Source organism: Trachypithecus francoisi, unplaced genomic scaffold (assembly GCF_009764315.1).
Source record: "Trachypithecus francoisi isolate TF-2019V2 unplaced genomic scaffold, Tfra_2.0 Contig01461, whole genome shotgun sequence".
Lineage (NCBI taxonomy): Eukaryota > Metazoa > Chordata > Mammalia > Primates > Cercopithecidae > Trachypithecus > Trachypithecus francoisi.
The window spans coordinates 11,605,508-11,630,348 of record NW_022681433.1 but is presented as its reverse complement, the minus strand read 5'-3'; the positions used below and the strand labels follow the sequence as shown (position 1 = coordinate 11,630,348).

The following is a 24,841-nucleotide window of genomic DNA, read 5'->3' as shown; positions in this document are numbered from 1 at the left end:
AAAATTAAGCTCAAATGTGGAAAATGTCAGTATTAGAAATAGTTGATATTTTCCAAGACATTTATATTTATGTAAAATAATTACATACTTGCACTGCAAATTTTATGATACATACATTTGGAGTATTTTTCATGTAAAAAAGGGATACCTTGCAGATGTTTGCCTAACTTTTTCTCCCTTACTATGTATTTAAAAGATCAATCATTCTATTACTTAAACATATTTTAGTTTAAAATCATTATCAAACTGTTAAACTTTTGTAAGATGGTATTTAATTTCTAGAATAAGTGACACATCTCAATCACCATTTCACAGGTGACACTAGTGGATGGGCGACCATATTTGGCGCAGTCCATGGAAATGCTAACAGTGTGCCCTTAACACAGAAGTGCTGTAAGTGGTTTTGATTCAAAGACAGTATCAGCTTTGTGGAAAACATGATTTGTGATGCACACATTTATATGGGTAATGTGACAAATTCACTTCGGAATTTCCATTTTAGTTCAATGTATTTCACTGGCTAACAGGTCTGTTGTCTGCCTGTGGGATTGGAAAGATAGAAAAAAGAAAACAACCATTTATGCTCTTTTCATGCATTACTCTCTGATTGCCAGAATATATAAGTATTGAATAATTGTGACAAATAGTAAAATTCTTATTCCTTTTAATTATTTTCTTCAAGAAAGATGTTAGGCACTGAGAGGACAACGATGACTAAGACGGAGTTCTAACCCACAAACACCTCACATGTAGCAGGAAAGACAGTTCCTTACAAAAGCAGTGATGATATAATATTATTGCTAAAAGGGAGAAATAATGTTTGCACCAGGGAATGGGGAAGCCTATTGGAAGAAATGATGGCTGTGCTGAGGATGGGGAAAGATTCCCAGAGAGGATAACATTTGAGATGGACTTTGAAGTCCTCGGATGGAGGAAAGCTACGAGGTGACCAGATGAGCAGGGGAGCAAGATCAGCAAAACACTGGGGAAGATGCGCAGCAGGTTGCAGCATGCCTTTTCACAACCATTCTGAGTGCATGAAGTGGAGGGGCAGGAGCTGAGCCTAGAAGGCTGGGGCCAGCCCATGAAAGGTTTTGGTGCACACACTGAAGTGTGGCCTCTATCCTGTAGACAGAATTTTAGGGGGTGTGTGTGTATATGTAGAGACATAGATATATAATTAGATGAATGTACAATTACATACATTAGTATGTATATGTAAATATATGTATATAACATATATATCAAATACGACACTAACAGTATTTTATGTACTTTATAATACCAGTTTATAATGACCACTTATATACTTTATAATGCACAAGAATATTCTGTATGAAAATTAGAAACTAAAAAAGGATAAAATTAAAAATAAATACAACCAAAAGCTCTACTATTTTCTACCTAACCCACAATGAGTCGTCTTGCCCACATCACATTTTAAAGGTTACTACTGTATACAACAGGCAATCATCATAGTTTTGGGCCTAATGTTTGTTTGGTTTGGTCTTATATTTATTTTATTTTTTAATGAGGAGGAAGAGCACGTGATCAGAAATGTATGTGAGGAAGATTATTTCATTAGAATTGCAGAGAATGAATTAGAGTAGTGAGTCTTAGCCATGGCAACAGTGCCTGCAAAGAACGTCTGACAGGGTCTAGAGACCTATTTTTTTTGAGACAGGGTCTCACTCTGTTGCCCAGGATGGAGTGCAGTGATACAATCACAGCTCACTGCAGCCTTGAACCTCCCAGGCTCAAGTGATCCTTCCACCTCAGCTTCCTGAGTAGCTGGGACTACAGACATGCACCACCATGCCTGGCTAATTTTCATATTCTTTGTAGAGATGGGGTCTTGCCATGTTGCCCAGGCTGGCCTCAAACTGCTGAGATCAAGCAATCCACCCGTCTCAGCCTCCCAAAGTGTTGGAATTACAGGCGTGAGCCACCCATGCCCAGCCTGGAGACACTTTTGGTCGTCCTGATGGAGAAGGGTGGGTTGCTGCTGGCATCTAGTGGGTAGAGAGCAGGGCTACTGCTGAACATCCTACAATGCAAAGGACAGCCTCCCAGGACAAAGAACGATTTGTCAGTCATGTTCAGATGGAGGAGAAAGAATGATGATAAAAGAGATACTGGATAGTATGTTTATTCCAATCCCCAGGAAATGCCATTGAGAAGACTGAGGTAGAGAGAGATGTAAAAGGCGTTTCAGAAAAAGAATCCACAGAGCCTGGGGGCATGATTGGCTTGCAGGTGATGGAGGGTAAACAGTTTAACGCTCACATTTCTGGTTTTGGCGACACACCCAGCTTGACCATATGAAATTATTCTATTGGTAAATAAGTTTCCAATCACAGGTTTTCAATTTAATCATATAAGCACTATTTCAATGGTGGTTATGTCAATAAATATTGATGTAAGCATACGAAAGTTATCTTTAGGAAGTTGAACTAATTAACATATATGTATAGACAACATAAAATATTTTCAAAAATTTATACACTAAAAGCATCGTTTACATTAAGTATATACTCAGTAGAAATTTGTTGGCTTTACTAATAAAATTCAGTAAAATTTATTTTTAAAATAACATTTGGATAAAAGTGATCTAAAAGAAGCAGGGCAACTAAAAAGAACTTATAATTACATTAAAAGAAATAACAAAATAAATTCAAAAATAACTCTCACATTCTTAGCTCTATCAGTACAAATATTCATAGGCTCCGAAGAGAAATCAGACTCCAAAAATACTTACTCTGTCTCTCAAAGTCTCTCTCTCTCTCCTCTGCCCTCTTCTCTCTCTATCTCACACACACACACACACACACACACACACACACACGCACACACACAGAGTGATTGTCCTATGGACCAGCTTGTCCTGGCTTCTCCTTAGATTTCTCACTTCTTTACATGCCATTATCTTAGTAACTATGTAAGTCCCTTCAGAGTACATCCTGAATCCTTCTTTCTTCTGAACACTTCAGATAGATAGATCTTTGGTTATCTCAGCTTTGCAGCTTCTCTACAACTTTTATCTTCAACTTTCAACTTCATAGTGATGAAAAACAAAGAACCAAAAGGAAGGAATATCTGGCTGGATGGATTTTAGTAAGGTGCCAGTGTGGTTATGGTAGAACCTGCATCTCAATCTTCTCATGGTTCTTAGGGAAGTTTGAAAGAAGAAAAAAATTGAATCTGATTTTAAACAACAAGCATTTATTGAGCAACTATTTTTTGGTATTCAAATGAACTGAACTGACTCAGTCATATCCATTAAGAATTAATCATACTAATGTTTTTCATTGAAGTGAACTTAATCTTGCTTCACTACATGACTTTATGCTAGTTAACATTTTGTGAGTTTTTTCTAATCACTTGGTAAATGTCTCTGAAATGACTACTAGAAACTAGAACTGAGATTAACACATTAGTCTACATTTGAGTAGGAGAGAATTCTTATTTACTTTTATTAGGGGCTGAATGAGTTCATGTAACAGATGTAAATTTCATACATTCAATGAAAAGAAAACAGTATCAGTTATTAAAGGCAAAGTCATAATTAAAGAAATGTATTTGTTTGCTAGTGAAATCTTACTCTTTTTGTCCCATTAGTTCTAAAACAGTATCCACAATGCTGTGACTGCAAAGAAACTGAATTGGAGTGTGTAAATGGTGACTTAAAGTCTGTGCCGATGATTTCTAACAATGTGACATTACTGTGAGTAAAACTTAATTATTGGTGATATTTGTCCCTATAGTCACATGAAAACCAAGGAAAAACCCAATAGTGTTGCGTGTGTATTAGCAAAATAATAGAAACTCTGTTTAAAACTACCAGTCATCAGATAATTCTCCATGCTTCCTATTCAGGGGGAAAAAATGGTTTACACCCTGTATGTTAGATTAGCCTGGATCAGTTAACTCACAAATGTCTGTGGGCCTGGAGTTCTTATTTTCAATTGTTTTCTGATTTATGTATGATTACTATTGTGCTTGTGCTGAAATGTTTTCGTTTTTAAAAAAGGAAGCATGCTTACTTATTCTACGCCATTTTTAACATTGGTAATCTATCCAAGACTGCAAAGATATAAAAGGTCCATGAAGCTAGCAGCTATGTTATATCATGCAAAATTTTCTGTACTTTGCATAAAGTTATTGAAAGCCTCAGGAATTTGCATTCATGTCATCATTTGGGCATGCAAGAGTGGGTTGGGATCTGTGGTTGGTTTTTGGTTTGGTTTGGTTTGGTTTGTTAATGCACCCAGAGAGTAAAAACAAAGAAGTTAAATCACTGTGGACTTTCCAGTCTGCTATACTAACTAGATACATTTGTCAAATATTCACAAACTACTTTATCTTGCTTTATAAACTTTTCATTCTCCCATAAAAAATTTTTAGTTATTGTCATGTTCAAATATGGATTAGTATAATGGACATCATCAAATATTCTTTTTCCAAGCATGTGGCTTCTAGGGAAGAGTTGGGTTGGTCATAAAAATCCATAATGAAGTTTGCTTTACATGTTATTTTAGGTCTCTTAAGAAAAACAAAATCCACAGTCTTCCAGATAAAGTTTTCATCAAATACACAAAACTTAAAAAGATGTAAGTAGCCATTAATAGCATATTTATTTTAAAAAAATCCTTTTGGTGGTGTAAGATGTTTTTGATCTAAAAATAAAATAAAATATCAAGCTTTTTATCTTTATCATTACATTTATGTTTCTAAATGTAGTTAAGATTAGAAAATAAAACATTTAAAAGTATGTTATCTTTCCATTTCATAATTTAAAGGAGCTGAACCCATTTTATTTAAGCTTTTTCAGAGAATTAACTTGGAGTCGAGGTAAAACATCTCAATAGGAAAATACACAGTTCCATTATTTTCCTCAAGATATTGGGAAAATGACATTGCACATTCTGGGGCACTTTTTCACTTGAAAAAAAGAGTGACAGCATAAACAAGAACAATCACATCATTTCAAGTACATAATGATAGGGTACAAATATCCCCCAGGGTATTAGCCGTGAAAACATGGGAGTTGTGCAATCAGTGATATTTAACATATCTGAGGAAAGAAAATGCCAATAAATAGGACATGATCAGCAGAGAAGGTATTCTGTGACAAAGAAGGGCCAATATGCTTCCAGAATCATCCAAGAAAGAAAACCGTGAACTGTGAAATATAATCTCTAGAGATGATCTCTCTTGGAGGGTAGGATGCACCATAATTTTCATAAACAATTCCTTTGCTTTGATTCCCTACTAACCAAGCAACCTTAGGATGATGAATTTAATTTCCCAACGTCTTCATTTTAAAGTATTTGAAAAGCTGCATGGCATAGAAAATAAGAGCATTCCTATTAAGTGGGATGGGATGCTTTCTATTCACATTTATAAATCGAGAATATTCAGGTTTATGTATCAGTCATTTGTAAGTTGGATCGGTGTCTGTCAATCCCTCTGGGCCAGTCACTCTGGGGCGCTGGAGGGGCTACACCTGCTGAGATGATCATTAGACTAGATAACAAAATTAGCAAGAGAATGCTGTACACTCTGAAAGCCCCCTTAGCGGTACCATCATCTTTTTGTGTTATCCTTCAGTATCCAGCATAGAGGAGAAAAGTTTCTAGAAATGTGAAATTTGTGAAATAAAAATTATCTGAATCTTTGTTGATACTGGGCACACACATTTGGTTTGAAATACCATCAAGGATTTTGTGTTCCTGAATTTAGGTACAGATTTCCTTATACAAGAAAAGAAGTAGCTAATGGAAGTCCACAAGGTAGAACCTTGTGTGAACATCAATACTCAATCATACCTGGGTTTGACTGTGGCCTCTGTAAAGCCCAGCTGCTCTCAGACCTGTTGCTTCATCCTAAAGTATGTGGGTATGTGGTCATGTCATCGTCACACTAGAGTAGCTATGCATTGACTCTGCATGTCCAGATTCCTCTAGAGAGGAAATTCTAACCACACTCTTCCTAGTCTTCCAATAAATCCCTAAAATCACAACCTGTTCATTAGATGAATCAATATTGTCTTTGCACTGCCTGGATAGTACATGTGGGAGGAAAAATAGCACTAGCAGAAACGAAGGGAAGATATTTTTTTGTTTCAGAATTCTTGTTTCATAGCAATTGAAATTCTATTTTCCAGAATTATAGAAGTTTTAAGAATTTCTAGGCCGGGCATGGTGGCTCAAGCCTGTAATCCCAGCACTTTGGGAGGCCAAGACGGGCGGATCACGAGGTCAGGAGATCGAGACCATCCTGGCTAACACAGTGAAACCCCGTCTCTACTAAAAAAAGAATACAAAAAACTAGCTGGGCAAGGTGGCGGGCGCCTGTAGTCCCAGCTACTCGGGAGGCTGAGGCAGGAGAATGGCGTAAACCCGGCAGGCGGAGCTTGCAGTGAGCTGAGATCTGGCCACTGCACTCCAGCCCGGGCGACAGAGCGAGACTCCGTCTCAAAAAAAAAAAAAAAAAAAAAAAAAAGAATTTCTAATTAAATCTTTTCATTATACACGAAGTAACTAAAGTCTGCAATGGTTAAATGACTCACCTAAGATCTACAACTAGTAAGTGGAAGACCCAGAATTAGAGCCAATGTCTTCTGATGTCCAAAGTAGTGCTTACTTTACCATAACAAGAAACCTTAAGAGGGAAAGAAATTGTTCTAGCATTCAACTGAATTTCTACCAGCACAGACTGTCCCACCCCATGTAGAATTCCCTTGTATATGTTTTGCCCCCTAATTTTGGGCAAGCTGACTTCTGGGGAGGGGGCGGGGTCACTAGAGGCTCAAGCAGGAGGGTTAAAATTAGACTTCTCAGGCCACGTCCTTCCTTGGTCTATTAACCCATAACTGTGTTCTATGCCAGTATCTCCCTCTGTGATCCCAGTCCCTGCTAGCCCACTGAAGAGAAAAATATAGAAGCAATTTAATAATTCAGGTCCATAATTTTCCAAGTGAAAAAAGATAGAGATTAAACTTTATTGCCAAGATTAGCTAGCAATTTCTCCAAGTAAATGTTTAATTCTACTTTATCAGAGAAAACAGGCACCACATCATAACCTGAATATTACCTGATAGGGCTTCTCCCCATGCAAGCTGCTATTTGATCGTTTGCAGGCATTAATTTTCCCAGAGACTAATAGAAAAGAGGTTATGAGACTCTCATCAATAAACATTCATCAAGTGTTTATTATATGTAAGATAAAGCCCTGGGTGATGAAACACAATTGCTTACAGTCATCTACCACTTTTTAAAGTTTACAAAGAATTCCAATATTTGGAATTTTCATCCCCAAAGTCTGTGAGGTGGGACAGACACCGTTACAGCAGTTTCAGGAATCAGGAAAGCCACTTGGGAAGAGAGGTTGTTTGCCCAAAGTCAGTCAGCTGACAAGTAGTAGAGACTGGCCTCAAACCCAAACCTTCTGACCATGCTCCTTTGGAAGCCCACCCACATAGTCCAGGCTCAGAATGTGTTATTATCAATGAAACCACCCAGTAAGTAAACTTTGATTTGAAAATAACTCAAGTTCTTTATACTCAAATATCCTAGAGCAGCTCATAAGCTCAACAATGCTTTCTTAAATCTCCTTTCCTCCCCATCCCCTTTACCCACATACCTCAACTCCTCCTCCTGCTGTTTTCCAAACTCCCAGAAAAATAACCCCCAGCAGCAGTCCTACTTCTTGTCCCTCCTGTCCATCTACTCTTACCTTCTTCTTCCCAATCCTCATACAAATGACCCAAATAACAAATGTGGCAAATACCAAACCATCCCCAGGAAAGGATGTCAGGGGGAGGAAGAAACCAGATGGGCCTCAGTCAGAACTCTTGGTATCCGGTAGAAGGAGAGCAGCAGCTAGCAAGATCCACATATTCATTTACTCCTGTGATGAATATTTATTGACACCTACAAGGTGCTAGGCACCAAGGATACAGCATGAACAACACCAATGAAAAGCCACAGATGAAATTAAGCTCCACAAGCTTAATTTCCAATCAAGAAAGATAGTCAATAAACAAAGTTTAAAATATACAATTTGTTAGGTGGTGGTGAGATCTAAAAATAAACCAGAAAGAGGATTAGAAGGTGCTGGGGAAATGGAATTTCAAACAATTCACTAATAACTTTGTCCACATTACCATTGCTCAAGGTGTCTCTAAAGCTCCCCAAGAGACTGCTCAGAACACATCTAATCAGTCTTCTACATACGTCTACAGATATTTAAGACTAGCTGTCATCACCCTCCACCACACCATAAACCTCTTCCCTAAGTATCCTCAGTTCCTTAAATTCCTCCCCAAAGGACATAGTTTCAAATCTTTTCATCATTCTGGTCACAATAATCTGCATATGTTTGCCTACATTTGTCTTCACGGGTGACATCTAGAATAAATACACTGTTATCACTGTAACATGACCGAGGCAAACGGGGAAGAACTCGCATCCCTTTCCATCTGCACTCTATATGCCCTATGATTATATTGCTCTTTTGATGATTTCTTGATACTCTCAACTCCTACTGATCTATAATGTCTAATCCCATGCCACATGTGTTGCTGCTAAGTGATGTGTGTGCTACATCCTGTACTCATGCTCTTAGTATTTGAGAGGTAGTTGTGGGTGCTTAAATATATCCCTAGGCAGTTTCATCCTGTTAGAGTCAGTTTTTCTTACCAGAGAGTGAAGGTCTTTTTGTGTTTTCCATCATAGTCACTACTCCTCTCATAATTATGTCATCTGCAAATAAGATCAACTACGTTCACCCAGGTCATGGAGTAAAATATTGAGGAGAACAGCACCAAACTATGTTTCTATATTCCTTCATCACCATCCTTCAGATAAGAATATGTATCATTCTTTCTTTTGTCCATAAAAAATTATAAAACCGCTTGATCAGTGCCCAGCAGACATGTAACAATGTTTATCACATAGTTTTGCACAGTCTTTCAAAGAAGAAAATGAAGTTGGTCTTCCATGTGGTTTCTTGTGAACTGTCCTGGCCACTTTCTCTTTGAGGCATAGACAAAGCAGCATCATATTCACCTGTTCTATGATCTTCCCAGGACCAGCATTGAGCTCATCCAACCACAGCTTGTGAAACCAACTTCTTACCTTTTTGAGAACTTAAGACTACATTTGCCATCTTTTACTTTCCAGCTGCTCATCCTTTCTCTGGATTCCTCAGCAATTGACCATAATTTGATGTTCTCATTTTTTGGCATTTCTCAATTTCTGGGAGAAAATTTCCAAACTAGAGGGTTTTAATTAATTTTGATTAACACCTTCTACCATCTTGGGCTTTCACTGAGCTGCCTGCCATATAGCCTTTCCATTTCTTCAATCCTGAGACCATCTTCTTTGATCCAGAAGACAGGAACAAAGTAGGAGTTGAGAAATAAGCAGTTGTTCCTTTTATATTATCTCACAACATTATAAAACAGGTTCCAGGAGGCAAACTGAGACTTTCCTTAACACTTTCTTGCTTCTACAATAAAACTAGATACACATTTTTATTGCCACAGTATTCTCTACTGTTTGAGTTTTGCACACGACTCAGGTCAACTATAATTCTATTTTCAAGAAGCCCTCACTTTCCCTCTTGAAGGAACAACTCTCTGACCACCATATGCTCCTCACGGGCTGGACAGCCCTCCTGGTTCTCTCTTAGTCTATTGAGGCCTGTGTCGTAGCATACATGGTAAGAAACCCACAAGGATTAACGAGTATTTGCTGAGTGAACGATGGGTAGGACTAACATGTAGAACTAAAGAGAAGGTGGGGAGCATCTTCACCAGGGAGAAGAAAGAAATTTAAGTAGAAACGTCCAAAGGATGTTGAGAAGAGAGTGAACAGGCAGTTTGCCTAAAGGAAAGGCATCCCCACAGGAGATGCTGGAGCATATGCCGGAGAGGTCACTGAATCATGATTGTATGCCAGCTAAGACATCTGAATTTTATTCTGTTTCAGCAGAGAACAGACATGCACAAATATGTGTTTTAGACTGTAGTGAGCTAATAAAGTTAATCTGCATATTTAACAGATTATATTCTATGACAGGGGTATCCCCAGACCCTGAACCACGGACGGGTACCAGTCTGTGGCGTGTTAGGAACTGGGCTGCACAGCAGGAGGTGAGTGGTGGGCGAGCAAGCAAAGCTGAGCTCTGCCTCCTCCTGTCACATCGGCAGTGGCATTAGATTCTCACAGGAGTGTGAACACTATTGTGAACTGCACATGCAAGGGATCTAGGTTGTATACTCTTTAAGAGAATCTAATGATAAATGTAATGCAATTGAATCATCCTGAAACCATACTCCCTCCCCATCCATAGAAAAATTGGCCAGGCACGGTGGCTTATACTTATAATCCCAGCACTTTGGGAGGCTGAGGCAGGTGGATCAGTTGAGGTCAGAAGTTTGAGACCAGCCTGGCCAACATGGTGAACGTCTCTACTAAAAATACAACAAAAACATTAGCCGGGCGTGGTGGCGTATGTCTGTAGTCCCACCTACTCAAGAGGGTGAGGCAGGAGAACTGCTTGAACCCAAAAAGTCCAAATTGCAGTGAGCTGAGATCTCATCACAGCACTCCAGCCTGGGTGACAGAGCATAATTCTGTTTTAAAAGCAAAAAAAAAAAAAAAAAAAAAAAATTAAAAAGGAAAAGAAAAATTGTCTTCTACGAAACCAGTCCCTGGTGCCAGAAAGGTTGGGGACTGTTGTCCTGCGAGATCACCAAATTTAATGTCAAGGCAGTCTCCTGTATGGAATACTCTGAATATTCACAGTGGAGTTGAGGTCATTTAGGCATCCAAAAAAAAAAAAAACCAAATTCCTAAATCAAAATTAAATCTTAATTGCCAGATGAATAAGTGTTGCTTAACTGATCTGAATGTTTTTACTATTGATCAGTTTATTCATTTTAATAATCTTTTAAAATGTCAGGCCTTTCTAAATTGTGGGTGGATGCAGTTTCAAATGACCTTTCAGAGAAATAAAATACAATTTGTGGGATTGACTATAATACTTTATCACTGCTACCATGGAAACAAACAGCAGTTCTCCTTCTTATTGTAACAAAAACCTTTTATAAATTAGGAATTCCTTCTTAATCTGGGTTCTTGTTAAATACAATCACTGGCAACAAAATGAAATCCAAGGTGTCTGCCTGGCTCTTGAATATAAAATGGCACATTCAAAAATAGCCTATAAACATGCATGTCATTAAAGCATTTATTTGCTTTAGTTTCGGGTACATAAATTCCTGGCATTTCTGCTTGAAAAGTCCTGACAGCTGAAACAGCAGCAATTCATGAACCTGTAAGTTATTCTTAGAAAAGGCATTCAGTGTAAAGTATATTAAATGGGCTCATATCTCAGCTCTGAATAAAAAGAGGGCACCACTTGCCAAGTTGTCATGTTTCCAGATATCCCCTCACATTCTTTAAGCTACTATTCTGTAAAAAAGACAGCAGAGGCTAGAGGATGGAGTTCAAGTTCAGCAGCCTAAGTCTGAGACGTGGAATGTGGGAAGGACTACAGTTCTCTATGGGGTGGCAGCCAGCCAACTAAATAGAAAACTAGAAGCTCTTCATTATGTAAGAGTTTGAGTTTTAAGTGATGTCAGTGAAGGGAGATAGGTTGTACACATCAGATGAGTTGTGTGGATCATTGGTTTTACTCTTTCTTTCCCTTGACTTATAAGACAAAAGCATAAGGTCAAATTCACAATTTGCAACTGCACTCATCTCTTCAAGATGTGACAACATGTAGGTAAAATATACATTCCATTTCTGAATTTATCATCCTGAATAAAATGTAAATAGCATTAGTTAAGTAGTGAATTGTATATTTAAGAGAAACTTCAATATACCTACAATAGAGTATTTTGCTCTTTTTCTATTTTCATTTGCTACTGTAGCATAATTCATCATATTAACTTTCATTGCATCAGTCTCAAGGCTCTGAAAATGCTAACAGATATTGATCTGTGTGAGTTCATCCTATTCATAGCAGAATCTTAAACCAAAAGCAGAATTTATGCTGCTCTGTGAAGCATCTCCCCACAGATATGGTACAGGGAATGGGGGTTAAGATGGCACAAGGTCACACTGGGTTTCAAGTTTACTTTGCAGGATTGAAACTGATGCTCTGCATCTCACCACAGACGTAATGCTCGGTAGTGCCAACCCTTTGCACGTGGAGGAACACGAGGAAAATGACAATATTTGTAAAGTACTTGCGGTGAAAGATTGTGTTTGTTGATGGCTGGAAGCCCGCCCTGGCTTTTTTTTTTTTTTTTTCCTTTCTAATAACCTGTATTTACTTTCATTTTCTTTTTTATAATTGAAGTTAAATATATATAATTTACTATCTTTACCATTTTTAAGTGTACAATTTAATGGTAGTAATTATTCATTTGTCCCCCTTCATCTCCCCTCTTCCTGGCCTCTGGTAACCACTCTGATCTTGGCTTTATCTGGCTCTCTTGAGGTCTGAGAGAGTCATTATCCTGGTACTCTTTTTTTTTTTTTCTTTTTTTTTTTGAGACGGAGTCTCACTCTGTGGCCCAGGCTGGAGTGCAACAGCGCGATCTCGGCTCACTGCAAGCTCCGCCTCCCAGGTTCACGCCATTCTCCTGCCTCAGCCTCCCAAGTAGCTGGGACTACAGGCGCCCGTCACCACGCCTGGCTAGTTTTTTTGTATTTTTTAGTAGAGACGGGGTTTCACCATGTTAACCAGGATGGTCTCGATCTCCTGACCTTGTGATCCGCCCGTCTGGGCCTCCCAAAGTGCTGGGATTACAGGCTTGAGCCACTGCGCCCAGCCATCCATGCACTCTTATAACACAATCGTGACTCAGAGGCAAAGGCTGGGAGCTCTACAAGGAAATAATTATGGTATAATAAAATTCACGACCATCCTGGCTAACACGGTGAAACCCCGTCTCTACTAAAAAATACAAAAAAATTAGCCGGGCGAGGTGGCGGGCGCCTGTAGTCCCAGCTACTCGGGAGGCTGAGGCAGGAGAATGGCGTGAACCCGGGAGGCGGAGCTTGCAGTGAGCTGAGATCCGGCCACTGCACTCCAGCCTGGGCGGCAGAGCCAGACTCCGTCTCAAAAAAAAAAAAAAAATTCACAGTATAGCCAGATGTCAAATGAGCATGTGATCTACAAATAGTTTTGCAGTAGACTATCATAGCAATGAAACAGCATTGTGTAATAGTTTAGGAAGCAATTCAAACCAAAATAAGAGAAACGGAAGCCATTTAAAAGACTATGTAACAATTTGTTACTATTAGTGTAGGTATTGCCTGACCCCGAGAGCCTTCAGAGAATAGGAATTCAGAGCTAACTTCCCATTGTACAATGAAGATAGCAAATGGAAATTATTTACTTAGATACTCCTGACAGTGCAATTACGGAATCAATACTGTATTGTTAAGTTGCTTCAGAGGTTAAGGCAGTCCTGATCCTGTGACTTGAAATTGGCATGCTTGCCCTGGTTCAACTACTGATGTCCTTTGATATTCTGAGTACCTAACTTGCCTTGTCCTTCTCACTTTGCATCATGAAATGGAAAAGAATTAAAACTTGCCTTCTCCTTTATTCACGGGAATAGAATAAAGATAAATGGGGAGTTAAAGGTGCATCTCTGTGCACAAAGAGGAAGAAAGTTCAGCAGTGAGAGGCTGGCTAGTCTCACATGGCCAGAAACTCCTGCCCGTCAGAACAGGATGGTCACGGTAGTTTCAGTTTGCCAAAACAAGACTAGATCCTTCCGCAGACACATCACACTTGAGTTCAGTGGCATGAATCAGAAATGCCTCAATCTCATTGCACGAGTACTATGAGAAAAGCATTGGCTAGTTCATAGCCATTTCTCACTGACAACATCTCCCCAACATAAGAATAGAACAGTGTACTTTGTAAGGCAATTTCATAGTTGTCATAGAAAGTGGAGAACATGTTCAATAACCTAATATAGTCCATAAACCATAATCACCTGACTCTCCTGTCTTATTCCTACCAGATTTCTTCAGCGTAATTGCATTAGACACATATCCAGGAAAGCATTTTTTGGATTATATAATCTACAAATATTGTGAGTAACTTCTTTCTCATCTTGTAGGTATAATTTTAAGTAAAGACTAAAAGGATAGAATGGTACTTTTTCAAGGCTCAACTTGATCGTAGGGAAATGGGAGGAATAGGTTATCACAAAGTACTTAGATTAGTTATTACACTGAAAGAATTATTAAAAGATTCCTACCTTTACCAGAAGACATATAAAGGTTCTCCTTAAGCTTGTCTTCTCTAGCTTGGGTCACTTCCGCAATATTTTAGCTTTTTATTTCTTTTCTAACTCTTGATAACTTGCTATGTATTTTCTCAAAATGCTAGTGTACTAAGGATGTCACCAAAAAGAACAAAAGCAAAAATTGCCCCACATCCTTAGTTATTATACCCTTACAATCTAACATGATGTAATATCCCAAAATATTTTAGGACCACTTTCTCTGCCCTGGCCCTGGTGTTGCACACACTGGGCTTGTGGTTATCTGTACCTTCTGGATACCCCTTGAATTTGCCCCCTCTGCTCATTCAGCCAAGTGCTTTCAGACACAGATGTCCCTCTTCATAATCATCATCAGTGGCTCCTATTCTAATTATATGTGACTAAAATGGGGTGTTGAGTTTGCCTAATTAACTGACCCATGCTCTTTGTAGATATCTCAACCACAACCGCATCACAACTCTCAGACCTGGAATATTCAAAGACTTACATCAGCTAACTTGGCTGTAAGTACTCTAATTCTTCTTTCTCCATAAAGGATCCTAGTCTTGATGATATACAACAGTGCTCATATCATTTCCACAGTTTGACATATCTTATTTTTATACTTAGTTTTCTGATTATCATATAATCTGCAGAACTTTACCCAGGCAATTCAATGCCATGTCAAGTAGTGGTTATGTGAAAAGGAAGCTGGCCAAGCTTCTTCAGGAGGCCTTCTGAGCTCTGCAGTAGGCTTGCTAAGCCATCCATCCATCCAGTGCTCACCAAGAGCAGGAATCCTCAACCTCAGGACTACTGATATTTTTGCTCACTTAATGCTTGTTTTGGGGAAGGGTAGGGTGGAAGGCCAGAGTATGTCCTGTGCATTTTAGGATGCTAAGCACCATCTGTGACCTCTACCCACTAGATGCCTGTAGTATACCCCTTCTCCCAAGAGTTGTGATAACTAAAAATGTTTTCAGACATTGCTGAATGTCCCTTGGGAGGAAAAATTGACCTCTGCTGACAACCACTGTACTGAAAAGTAAGCAAGTTAAGAACTTGTTCTGCTTTCCAGAGCATTCAGAGAGAAGTCTGAAAACATGATAGCTTGTGGTATTTCACCACTTTTCAGACTTAGCCAGCAGCTCCATTCCAAGAAACCTCACGTCAGATGTCTGTGCTTTCACCAGGAAAATACACAAGGGGCGGTTAGAAGGCTTTCTGTATTGTTTGCCCATTTTCTGCAGGTTGGCCTGGTCTAGTGGAAAAAGCCAGGGCCTCAGCTTCATTCAGGCTCTTCTATGTGCCTTGCCCTTAGTCCATGCTTAGTCTTCCAGGCAACTTTTTCTTTTGTCTTTTCTTTTCTCTCTTTCTCTCTCTCTTTCTTTCTCACTCTTAGCCCCATGCTTAGTCTTCCATGCCGGCCTGCCTTCCTTTCTTCCTTCCTTCCTTCTTTCCTTCCTTCCTTCCTCTTGCTTCCTTCCTTCCTTCCTTCCTTCCCTTTCCTTCCTTCCTTCCTTCCTTCCTTCTTTCCTTCTGTTTTTTTTTTTTTTTGAGACAAGGTGTCACTCTCTCATGCAGGCTGGAGTGCACTGGTACAATCTTGACTCACTGCAGCCTCGATATCCAGGACTCAAGCAACCCTCCCACCTCAGCCTCCCGAGTAGTTGGAACTACACGTGTGAGCCACTATACCCAGCTAATGTTTTGTATTTTTAGTAGAGACGGGGTGGGTCTCACCATGTTGCCCAGGATGGTCTCCAACTCCTGAGCTCAAGCGATCTGCCTGCCTCATACTCTCAGTGTTAAGATTACAGGCATGAACCACCGTGCCCAGCCCAGGCAACTTTCTTAATTTTCCTAGACCTCTTTATTTTCGTCTGTAAACTATAATTCCTTTTCAAGAGGGATGTTGTGAGGATTATATCACATAACAGTTCCACAGGCAAAGCTCCTGGCATATAGTAGGTGCTCAATGTGGCTCCCTTCTCCCAATCCTGCCCTCACCAGCCACTGCAAGTAAGAGGAAACACAACCTGGTTTCACAGGCAACAAGAGGAATAGAGGCCTATTTCCCCTTACTCTAATTTCTTCTACAAAATATAGTTTAAAACAGTGGTTTGAATATGCAAATAGTTTCACTCTTTCAACCAGAAAGCTCCTTATGGATAGCATGACATCCATCCATTGATTTATACACACCTTATTTAATACATCAGTTTAACACCATGAGACCAAAGAACTCTCTGTGATTTCCTAAAAATTATATTTTCATTCATCCTTCAGCTCAGTCAATCAGTAGGTTAGAACATTTATGGGGCCAAATGCATTCAATACACGCAGTTTGTGCCAGACCCAGGTACCCAGAGTCGACAGATACGACCTGGGTCGTTAAGTCCAGCAGGAGGTGGAGGCAGCAGGGAGAAAGCAAAACAATCAGGATCCAACTTGATAAGTGGGATGGAAGCTGTAGGAATTTGGAGGAAACAGTTGCTCCAACCACAGAGGGAAGGAAAAGCTCTCAGGGAAGGGACAGGTGAGCCAAGTATGGAAGCACACAAAGGAGTAAGCCAGGTGTTGAGGGGAGGCAGGTTTTATTTCACAAATGTCTCTAATATTGGAAATGTTTCTTGATACATTTTATCAGAATTCTAGATGACAATCCAATAACCAGAATTTCACAGCGCTTGTTTACGGGATTAAATTCCTTGTTTTTCCTGTAAGTATTCATCAACCTTTCAATATGTCTATCGATACATTGCAATGACATCTAGCACTAGCTTACACAAAGAACTTTTAACAAAATCAAGCCCACAAAAATTAGTCAAATAATAAATTATTTTATTATTTGACAAATAAAAATTAGTCAAAACTTCTCCCGTGTTTCCAGCCACAGTTATTGTTAATATAACACTTTCTAGCCATAGCTCAAAGGGAAGAGCTGACCAGACTACGATGAATATTTTAAGCCTACTAGTTGATTTTTCTATCCCCTTTAATTTCCTTTGGTACTAAGGCACGTTTTTATCTGCAGTGGTTGACCAAAGGTAGTATTAATTTTCATATCCTAACTACTTTTATATTTTCTTAGAATCTCCCAGGAGTTCATTTCCAACTCCACTTTTAATGGAGGAAAATGTGCCTTTGCCCAGCAAGACTCACGGAAACTTTCAAAATCTTTGTCCTACCGAGAGAGCTGTTCTCACAATAATATTTTCACTGTTTATTAATACACTGGAATGATTTATCAGCAGGGGTTTATTATGTTCCTTTACAACTGATCATATAACATCATTATTTTTCCATTTGTCAAAAGGAATCACAATATCATAAATTAATCGTGCAGCTTAACATGCTCATGAGTTGTTTTCTTTCCCCAAATTCCCCCTGCTGTCACTTCTCCAATTTAATGCAGTTTCCAATGTGGCCCTTTAATATTATAAATGATTAATGATGCCCTTAAGAAGAAACTTTGGATGTATAGCACTGAAGTTTACAACCTGAAGTTTACAAGGAAAATTACCATGAACTTCAAAATTATTACCCAATATATACTTTTGTTTCATCTCATAAAATTAAACTGTGTAACATCCGTTCCTAGGATATGTACCATACTTACACATTCATAGTTTCTTTGACAACATCTGCTCCCTAACCTTTGCCATACACATATTTTAAAGACCATTTTGAAATAGTTATATATGTTCTTCATCATAAGATATTAATTTTAGCATGCAAGTTTTGACATTTTAAAATAATAAAAAGACTGTCCTAAAAGTGTCATATCATTTTATTTCTAATTAATATTTTCTTTGTGTAAAGGTCTATGGTTAATAACTACTTAGAAGCTCTTCCCAAGCAGATGTGTGCCCAAATGCCTCAACTCAACTGGGTGTGAGTATTTATTTAGGAATTAATTTGTTTGCCCTGATTAAGGAAACTAGCCATAAAGTTAATTTAAGGTTACCTAGGAAGTCCACCTATAATTTCTTTCCCAAACCAAAATCTGATATTACATTCCCAGTTTCAAAATTATTTGAGGGTTCCCAAAGGGTGAGGGTAAAGTTTGACCTTCCCTTTGAGCATCCAAGACCCTCATTCTCCATTCCTTACCCCATCCAGATGCTGTCCCTGACCCTCCTATGCATGTATCAAACTACTGCTCCTACAGTCAATTCCCTAAGCATATTGCTCCTTGGACTTAAAAAGTCTTGCTCCCTTATTCTCTTGGATAAGTTAAACATTTCCTTCAAAAGACAACTTAAACATCACCTCCAGGAAGCCATTTCTGACACACAAACCAGTTTTAGCAGCCGCCTATGTGCTCCCACCCATTGCATCATGTACAAAACTCCACCACACAGACCATTTTCTACACCTCATCCCTATTTCAGGGTACTATCACCATATAGTCATTGGGTTTATGTCTTTTTTTTTTTTTTTTTTGAGATGGAGTCTCACTCTGTTACCTAGGCTGGAGTGCAGTGGTGCGATCTCAGCTCACTGCAAGCTCTGTCTCCTGGGAACAAGTGATTCTCCTGCCCCAGCCTCCTAGGTAGCTGGGATTACAGGTATGCACCACAAGGCCTGGCTAATTTTTATGTTTTTAGTAGAGATGGGGTTTCACCATATTGGCCAGGCTGGTCTTCAACCCCTGACCTCAGGTGATCCACCTGCCTCGGTGCTTATGTCTTCTGTACTGTTCCATAAATTCTGGGAAGGCAGAAACCTATCGTATGATTTCCTACCCCAGCATCAGGACAACGACAAGCACATAACAGGTGCTCCATAAGCCTTTGTTAGGATGGATGTACTAAACCATTTCTACTCCTTGTTAGCTTTTAACCAATACCTGTTTAAAACATTCATTTAATTTACATCATAGCTTCATCACCATTACCCACCATTCCCTGCCACATACACCTTCACGGTCTTCTGCAGCAACCAGGATTGTCATGTCCACTGCTTTTCTGTTCTGTGAAAATGCTGATGGTACCACTGCTGGAACTCTTCTCAGTCAAATCATGGAACTCAAGACCCATAAGATGATCAAGTTTTAGTACTTCAGCTTTTGATCCTATCTGAACTAACTTCAAAATCTCTTGTTACAATACTATTAGGTAGTGTTGTGTTTATTTTCTGATATTTATTTTTATGTATTTATTTAAATATATGCTGTCAAAAGGCTTCTAAAACAATAGAGGTCTCACATAAGTGTGCCACTATTAAAAATGGGAATAATGACCTGAACACCATAAGAATAAGAACAGGTGAAAAGAAAATACTTAGAAACTAAACACGTGCATATACACAATGGGAGACACACAGGAAAGAGTAAAAGTAGCAGACAAATATCAGGGGCTTAGCGTGCTCTCCCTCCCCAAAAGGGGCATCAGTCAGCAGGAGGTGAGGAACCAGCCTCAGAGCTCAGGGTTCCTGAGACACTCATTTTCACAATGGGCTTCCACAAACAGGTGGGAAAAAATAGACACGCAATAAAAATACATAGGTAGCAAGACGGCCTGATTGCAATTGATAGCCTTTAAACACAGAGGGTAGGAAGCTGAGAGGCCAGACAGGAAGAAAGGCCAGACAGGAGAAAACCTGTTCTGGGGAGGGTTTTCCTCTTCACTTACTTGCTATCAAGTTGGACAATTGCTCCCACAACCCCAAAGTGTCCTACTTCTGAGATCATGAAAAACATTTTTTCCATTCTATTTCACAATATTTGGATTTTTAGGAGAGTACGGTGTTTGTTATTTTTAATCATAGTATATTGTGTGAAAAAATGTACATCTCAAGTTCCTATACAAATCTCCAAGATAGTTTTAAAATGGGATTTTCTTAAAATGACAAAGGGATTGGTGATTTTAGTGTGACTACGAGAAAAGTTCAGAAGCAGAAAAATAGCTATTGCCATATTTGGGGAAGACTGTAAGAAGCTGACTATGAAGAGAAATCAGGAGACTTGGCAGAAAAATGGGCTGTTTCTTAGTCCTCCGCATTGCTTGAAGCAGGAATATCAGAGTGTTCCGAAGGGCGCTGTCCGAGTATGTGGGATGCCACTGACCTGTAGAATTACCTGGCAGAATGAAAGCTCCCTAGCAGTGCTTATCAAACGTCAGCATGAATCGTAAACAACGAGTGGACATGCTGAGACACAGATGGCTGGACTTCAGTGCTAGAGTTTCTGATTCAGTCGGTCTAGGGCAAGAATCTGCATTTCTAGCAAGTTCCAGGCAGCGCTGAGGCTGCGTCCATGCCATTTTGAGCAGCGTTGCCCTTGGCATTAGCGTCCTTGAGGAATCACAGAAAAAGCCTGCACTTTGGCATCACACAGATAAGGATTCGCATCCTGACCCTGGTGTTCAGTATGTACAGGATAACTTTGGCCCGAGATTCTCCTTCAGCAAAACAGAGACAGAAACGTCTACCTGATGTTGGAGGGAATGTGAGGATGTAATGATCAATGACGCCACAGACATGGTAGTTAAGTGTCTAGGCTTTAGATTCTGACAGATCTGGGCTGGGTCATTTCTACCACTTACTAGCTGTGTGACCAGAAGGAAAGTAAATCACCAAGAGCCTCGGATTTCTCTTATGTTAAATGGGGGTAATAACAGCAATTTGGCAGGAGTGCTGTGTGATGCATGTAGAACAGCACCTGGCACCATAAAAGCCCAATCAATGGTAGTTTATGATGGGTTGGGCAATATTATAATTAATAGCATAGTGTTCAGCACAGAAAGACACTCACTAAATGTTAGGCTGCCCTTTCCTCAATTTTATTATCATTAGTTGGAAGGGGGAAAGAAGCATAATATTAGTTATGCTTGTAATATTAGTACTAACCTTGCAATACTATAATAGTAGTACTAACCTTGCAATAGTTAGGAGAAAAGCATAGTAACAACTAGAATGAAGTAAAAATAAACTTGAGAACTGTTTTAAAAAGTATCTCTAAGTAAATGATTTGTACAAAAAAAAAATTAAAAATATCTTTCCCCCATGACTTCCAGGGATTTGGAAGGCAATCGAATAAAGTATCTCACAAATTCTACGTTTCTGTCGTGCAATTCGCTCACAGTGCTGTAAGTATACAATGGACTTCACTAAATGAGGGGAAACCCTATATATTTGGAAGTTAAAAAGAAAACATTGACAAAGAATTTTAAAGTAGCGTTTTGTTTACAGCCTTGGTCTGACACTGCAGTGCTAGAAAATGCACACACCGATTTATTGATTTGGATGTTGGGGCTGAGCCTCAAGTTAAGGTGCCCACCCTTTAGGGACATCATGTGCCTTCCTTATTTCTGTGCACCTTCTCAGCTGAACTGGGACCTGAAAGTTCCAGTTTCCTAACCCCGTGGTCACCAAGGAAGGGAAATAATGTATGTGAAAGTGGTTAGCTGTACAATGATTAGCCAATGACTCTTAGCATTTGATGTCTTTCTCCCTAAAGAAAAAAAAATCATAATTTCATCTAAAGGGAAAAACATCGAACGCATTCTGATTGGCCAAAGATTCTGCCTCATGATTCTGATCGCTGTTTCTGTTTTTATGGGGGCAGGAAGGCAGATGGTTTGGTCAATCAGTGCATTCGTGCTGGAAAGCTTTGAAACATGAGTATTTTGGTTTTGTTTTAATGACAGTTTTCCACATTTAGTAAGCACTTAGTAATGTTTGTTGATTGGATGGCTGATTGGAAAAAAGAATGGAAAAGGAAAATTAAAAGAGACATTTTCTAAAATAATTAGTTCCAAACAAAGTGCAGCTTTCTAGACCGCACTCAGGACCTCAAATTGCTCGTGACAGCACTTCCTGAAGAGAACATGGGGATGTCCACGGTGAGAAAGTCCCGCCTTAGGTTGAACTCTAAAAGACCCCTCCCTTGAAGACTTCAAGGGAAGCTTATAAAATTCTGCCTGGATCAGTGGCCTCTCCCAATGAGAACTGATTACTACAGCAGACGCAAACCCACATGCTGATTCTCGCCATGTCTTACAGGTTTCTGCCTAGAAATCAAATTGGTTTTGTTCCAGAGAAGACATTTTCTTCATTAAAAAATTTAGGAGAACTGTAAGTAGCGTCGTCTACTAGGAAAATATGATTGCTTCTTCCGAGATTATAAATTTAAATGACTAGTGAGACTGCTTTGCCACTAGTAGCAATCAAAATCCTGTAGACTATTGGATATTAAAAATCAATTAAGAAAACCAACATTATCCTGAAGTCCAAAGCACATTCAAATCAGACAGTGGGCTTAATACGGATTTAGCCTAACGTAGTTACTCTACTTGTTTTCTTTGGGTGATTTCTTACTTACGTGTGTTTGGGACTAAATGAGTTTTCCATGGCTTCTTAAACACAGGGATCATTTCTTTCTACTGGCTGGAGTATAGTTAATTCCCAATAAATGTGTGATAATAAATAACTAAGTGAAATAATATTAATTTGTTATAACTGAACAAAGGAAAAAAGATGCTTACTACTCCTTGAGAAATTATGACTTATATAGCAGGTGAAGCAAATCCCAATGTTGAGAATGAGGGTTAGGCTCACTGAAAAAATATTCAGGGAGCTCATGTGAATTTTTTCTGTTCAAATATTTGTTTTATGGATCTAAGCCTTTTAAAATCATTTATCTTGCTATTAAGTCATTGCTCCCCACATAATTGTGTATCAATGGAAGTTAAAATTAAGTCTGTTACATTACACATAGCAGTGATTAGGATAGAAAACTCACGTTTCTGATCGAGGCCTTAAAATGGAAATTAATTTCTGAATTAACCTCTCCCCATTCTTTACACACTATTTTGAAATGCAGAAAGGATTACAGAAAATAACTCAATGGGAGTAATCTAAAAAATAACTCATGAATAATTAAGGTAATTCAATGTAATTAATGAGCATCAAATCCACACATATTTATGAAGTGCCTGGTATGTGCAAGGTACTGCGTTAGAACTGAAAGAACTGAAAGTATGGTCATTTTATGGCAAAAATGTAAAGGCAGCTCACTTGGAAAAGACTTCCTCCCAGAGCATTCCTGCCCAGGCTGTGGAGGGTGACTGTGGACTTGGGTTGCACCGTGGGGTGGAGGAATAACCCAGTACAAACAGAGGGGTTTTTTGGTTTGTTTGTTTGTTTGATTTGTTTTGTTTTCTTTTGTTTTGAGATGGAGTTTTTTGCTCTTGTCGCCTAGGCTGGAGTGCAATAGTGCGATCTCCACTCACTGCAACCTCTGCCTCGTGGGTTCAAGTGATCCTCCTGCCTCAGCCTCCTGAGTAGCTGAGATTCCAGGCACCCGCCACCACGCCCGGCTAATTTTTTATTTTTTATTTTTGTATTTTTAGTAAAGACAGGGTTTCACCATGTTGGCCAGGCTGGTCTTGAACTCCTAGCCTCAAGTGATCCACCTGCCTCGGCCTCCCAAACTGCTAGGATTACAAGCATGAGCCACCATGCCTGACCCAGAGGGGTATTTTAAATATAAACTTAAGGAAACAGTGGTACAGAGCTCATATTTTTAAATTTTTTCTAACCCTCTTCTCATCCTACATATAGGCAGAGGCACAGCAAAAATAAGAGCCCGCTTAAGAGATGCCAGCTTGCTATTAAGATCTATAGCGTTCCATTGCAATTCACTTAGCCTCAGAAAGCTAAAAGAAATTCAGAAGCTGGTAGGCTTAACTTGAACAAGGCATTCATATGTCTTGAGTTTACAAATGTTAAATAATTTTACTGTGCCTTCATGAAAACAAACCCATAAGGGAGGAATAAGCACAAGTACTTGAGGCCCCTGAAGTCCTTTCCTCCAAAAGAGTGTGCTTTATTTTTCTGGGTAACCCTTTGAAAGGCATTTTCTAGGTGCATGAGATCATCATCATATTGCTTTATTGTCAGGCTCTCTCTGGCCTGGGCGCACCTGTGGTCTCCCTTCTGTGCTGTGATCTAGGTGTGCTCCTCTTATCTGCAGGACCAGATGAGACATCTCACTTGGCAGGACCTCAGACTTTGGTGTCACGACAGCACCTCAAAAGCAACTTGTTTGAAACAAAACTAACAAGAGACCCTGACCCGATGGCCATCTTCTTCACCTGGACTTGCCATCTCAGTGCCTCCTTCCTGGCAGCCAGGCTTGAAGACCATTCCATTTCCCTCCAGCTTTCTCTTAACACATGTTCAGCCAGACCCTGAGCCCTGCCGCTGTCCCCCTCAACCCTCATTTGCTCTCACCTGGTCCTTGTAGAAGTTCCTGCCTGGTCTTCCTCCCCTAACTCCCAGGCCTTGTTGCCTGTCTTTCATGCTTCTGACAGAATAATCATTCCATAACCCAGAGCAAATGATGCCATTGCCCTAGTTAATGTTCTCACTCCTTGTTGCCTGGCATTTAGCAAAGTCCTTGACATAGTTCTCAAACATTAATGTGCCGAAGAATCACATGGGATGTTGGCTTAAATGCATGTTACTCGGCTCCCTCCCAGAAAGTCTGATGTGACAGCTCTGGGTTGGGCCCTGGCGATGTGCTCT

At 39.5% G+C, this 24,841-nt stretch overlaps 1 protein-coding gene and 1 long non-coding RNA gene across 3 annotated transcripts in view; one reads left to right on the top strand and one right to left on the bottom strand.

Annotated features, from left to right (window-relative positions):
* The window catches only part of LOC117097696, a 162,424-nt gene that overhangs the window by 71,642 nt on the left and 65,941 nt on the right, over positions 1–24,841 (bottom strand). The gene's annotated exons all lie outside the window — the stretch shown is intronic.
* The window catches only part of RXFP2 (relaxin family peptide receptor 2), a 73,358-nt gene that overhangs the window by 23,762 nt on the left and 24,755 nt on the right, over positions 1–24,841 (top strand). The window contains exons 3-11 of one of the 2 annotated variants that reach the window (XM_033235779.1): positions 316–393; positions 3,619–3,724; positions 4,539–4,610; positions 14,060–14,131; positions 14,758–14,829; positions 16,956–17,027; positions 18,131–18,202; positions 21,328–21,399; positions 22,316–22,387. In XM_033235779.1, the coding sequence (XP_033091670.1) occupies positions 316–393; positions 3,619–3,724; positions 4,539–4,610; positions 14,060–14,131; positions 14,758–14,829; positions 16,956–17,027; positions 18,131–18,202; positions 21,328–21,399; positions 22,316–22,387 (688 nt within the window). The remainder of the gene's footprint in view (positions 1–315; positions 394–3,618; positions 3,725–4,538; positions 4,611–14,059; positions 14,132–14,757; positions 14,830–16,955; positions 17,028–18,130; positions 18,203–21,327; positions 21,400–22,315; positions 22,388–24,841) is intronic. The other variant, XM_033235788.1, reaches the window with a different exon arrangement.